Raw genomic sequence first — 3,820 nt, forward strand, 5'->3', positions numbered from 1 at the left:
GAGGAAAAATTTCTTCACCGCAAGGGTTGTCAAGCATTGGAACAGGCTGCCCAGGGAAGCGGTGGAGTCCCCATCCCCGGAGGTATTTAAAAGACATGTAGACGTGGTGCTTGGGGATGTGATTTAGTGGTGGACTTGGCAGTGTCAGGTTTATGGTTGGACTCAATGATCTTAAAGCTCTTTCCCAACCTAAACGATTCTATGATTCTATGATCTTAAAGCTGTCTCCTGGGCAGTGATCATGGATGCTTTGTACTCTGACACAATATATCAACACACATAAGAGACTACGCAGGAGTTTCATCAGACACACTAGTAGCCACAGTAGTTTTAAGTAGTTAACCATGTCTCAAGACAGCAGAAATAGCCAGGGTCTGGCTGCAGGGTTCAGAACGCAGATGAGACTGTGCTCACAGAACACCCTATCTTCTGCAAGTATAATAAGTTAAGTGCCTGGCCTCTGAAAAATAACTCATTTTATTTCTGTATGAAGCAGGTTTACTAGCAGGCAGTGCTATGGAAATAAAACCACTGCTCTGACACCAACTACCATATCACTTGAAGCAAACTAGAAGCTCAGTTGCACTAGTTCAGTCTGAAGCAGGGACAGGTGCATAAATGAAAAGCTCATCTTAGCTGTGGAAACTTTACGGCTGAGCATCAGACGTCAAGTGATGATAGGAATGTGCCTCCTTCTGACACAGAGCCAGCAGCTGTGGATGTCAAGCCAGAGTAAAGACAGAGAATGAAAAGCTGTTGTGTGATAGAAAGCTATTTCCAAAGTGACTAAAGCTCCGGAGCTGAATCCGGTTTAGCAGAGAACTGTAATCCGCATTTACTGCCTCACTAAGCTATCGGTAACACACACGTGGAGCAAGGAGCCAGCTTTGACGGGACAGCAAGGCTCAGCAGCTCACCACCACCCTCTTGCGGGCACCGAGCAGGAGACAAGCGTTAAAAAATGAGCAAAGTTCATTATCACAGCACGGCTTCAATTAACCACTCAACAAAACACATGTGCACGCGTTCCTAATACCACTGATCTCTTGCTGAAAGCATAACACAGGGGAACACATGTAAAAACATCTGCTAAAAACCAAAATCAATCACATAAGTTAAGAAACAGCAATAAGCAAACATCTAACTAGAACACCAGAATACAAACTCACACAAGATGCCTCCCCTTTGATTGACGTGGCTGGCATCAACCCGGGAGGAGCATTCTCATACAAAGCCAAGAGAGGTCACACTTCACCTTGCAGCTGGCATTTGCAGAGCTTGCTCCCCATGACATCACAAGAAGAGAGAACACATTCATTCCTCTTCCCAGGCAGAGATATCCTTGAAGTTCCTGCCTTCCTTATGATGGAAAGAACAACTGATGGGGTTGCCAAGACCGAAAGTCCACAGCTCAGAAAATTCTTCTTGCAAACCAGCAAAGGGAAAAATAAGGTTTTGTTGGTTTGGGGGGTTTCTTTTGATAAGCAAAAGCCCTGGTAGCACAATGCAGACAGTTTTAGCCTCAGATCAGTCATAACTACCAAATCTGTGGCAACACTGGCTGCACAGTTTCCTCTGGCCTTGGCACTATGCAAATAAAGCCAGAAACAGTCTCTCCTTATAGTAACTATGAAAAGTTAAAACAGAACATGTGTTTTCATGTGCTCAGTCAAAAAATCCCCCTACTGAGGAAGTTTTCTTGCTGGTAGCTTCCTGACAGCAGTTGTCTTGGCCTCAATAACATTTGGGATGAATCCTCCAAACAAGATGCTACAGTAGCAGCACCGAGGAAAAACTATCTGACCACAGACTACACAAACTTTTGTTTTATGTTATAAGCCTTTTGACCAACAGCACCAGGACCAGCCACCTGAAGAGGGCAGGGGAAATTACCTCCACATCTTTGGGGCACCACATCCAGGCTGCAGTTTGATGAACACTTTCTACCAGAATTGGCACTGGAATAAAGTTAGAGATTGTAGAATCACAGAACAGCCCAGGCTGGAAGGGTCCTCAAAAGATCACCTGGTCCAGCCTTTCATGGGAAAGGGAGCCCGGATGAGATTATCTAACACCCTGCCCAAGCGCATCTTGAAAACCTCCAGTCATAGGGGCTCTACTACATCCCTGGGGAGGTTGTTCCAGTGATCGACTGTTCTCTCCATTAAAAAAATTTCTTTCTTATATCAAGATGAAACCTTGCCCAGTGCAACTTGTACCCATTGCCCCTTGTCTTCTCCATGTGGCTTCTTGTGAAGGAAGAGCCTCCATCCTCTTTGTAGCTGCCCCTTAACATCGGAATACCGTGATGTAGTCCCTGCTGAGCCTTCTCTTCTCCAGGAAAAAAGAGTCCCAACTCCTTCAGTCTTTCCTCATAGACTGTTCTATGTTCTCCAGCCAGCCCTTTGATCAGCTTTGCTCTTCCTCAGCTCCAAGCAACTTCTCCCAGCCTCCACACCACCTCCAGCTTTGTGTCAGCAAGTGCTTTGTCAGCCATGTAACGAACCAGATAAGACAACTGATTTGGCTAAAAACTAACTCGGAAATACTTTTTTTTAGATGCAATAGCTTATCAGTCAACACACAGCTAGACATACTGGTAGGCTGACAAAAAGCAAGAGCAGAGCTGCTTTCTGGCAGCAGTACCGGCTCAAAGTGTTCATCAAGATACACTTTGCAAATCTGAAAAAGAACATCAGTAGCTTATCCACGCAAACTGCAATTTTCTCATTGCTCTTCATCAGAGAAGATTAAAACCTTCCATTTCTCTAGAATATCCAACATCAACACTCCACAGAAATAAGTGCCAGGGGAGACAAATACCAATTTGACAGAAAACAGGCTCAGCTGAAGGACATAAAGACAGAGGAGAAATGCTTTGCAGGCAGCATCAAAAGGTGCCTGCACACACACATCTCAAAACAGGTGGATCAGAAGCTGGCATTTGTGTAATTACCACATGCCGGCAGCACAGACCATGTTCTAAATCAGTTCCATTCCATGCCCTATATAGTATTTACCAGTAACAAACTCACCCACAAGCCTATACAAGAATCAGAGTATGAAAAGACACTAGAAACAGATTTAACAAAAGATTTATTTCACATGGCCTAGGCAAAGCAGTTTCAGAAGAGAATTATGTAGAAATGACAGAAAAACCTCTCAGACACAACAACTTCTGGGCTGGCCCAAGAGGCATAAATGTTTGGGGATTTAAACAATACGCACAGTGACCAGAGGTTTGCTAGAAACACAGGAGTTTTGCAGTACACATTCGGTTTAACAGACTTAGACAGCAGTCGGCCTGTCATAGTCCTCTGAAGACTGCTTCATCCCACTTCAGACAATCCTATCCAAATACCTTCAAATCTTTTGTGGCTATCGTAGTCCTCGGAGCAGGGGATCTCCATGAACTTGTCCTGAAGGCTCTCGCTGTGATGAGCCAGCACCTCTGTGACCCCATCCTCGGCGCTCAGGTAGCTCCAGCTCAGGAGACCACCGATGGCAGCAGAGGAGAGGAGGAACGCCGTCTTCAGCCACCTCCACCGTGACTCCTGCTGGCCTCTGCTCTTCTTGGCACTAAGGAGGGAGCACAGCGACAGCCCCACGTAAGCAAACGACCCGCTCCCGAGCCGGCAAGGAACCGCTTTGGCCGCTACCCCGCCCGGTACCGGGGAGACCCGGTCAAGGGCCAGAGCCGGTACCCCGGCTGAGCCCTCGTTTTGCGGATACACATACGTATCCATAAACACAGGCAATTTTTAGCCCTCTTTCATGCCCGGAGGTTACAGGCCGCCTTCCGACAGGAGCTCCCACAGGA

At 46.4% G+C, this 3,820-nt stretch overlaps 1 protein-coding gene across 1 annotated transcript in view; it reads right to left on the reverse strand.

Moving 5' to 3' along the window:
* Nucleotides 1-3,746, reverse strand: part of OGFOD3 (2-oxoglutarate and iron dependent oxygenase domain containing 3) — a 48,108-nt gene extending 44,362 nt beyond the window's left edge. The window contains exon 1 of the mRNA XM_009279499.1: nucleotides 3,362-3,746. Within this exon, the coding sequence (XP_009277774.1) occupies nucleotides 3,362-3,746 (385 nt within the window). The remainder of the gene's footprint in view (nucleotides 1-3,361) is intronic.
* Nucleotides 3,747-3,820: the final 74 nt, after the last annotated feature.

Source organism: Aptenodytes forsteri, unplaced genomic scaffold (genome assembly GCF_000699145.1).
Source record: "Aptenodytes forsteri isolate BGI_AS27 unplaced genomic scaffold, ASM69914v1 Scaffold243, whole genome shotgun sequence".
Classification (NCBI taxonomy): domain Eukaryota; kingdom Metazoa; phylum Chordata; class Aves; order Sphenisciformes; family Spheniscidae; genus Aptenodytes; species Aptenodytes forsteri.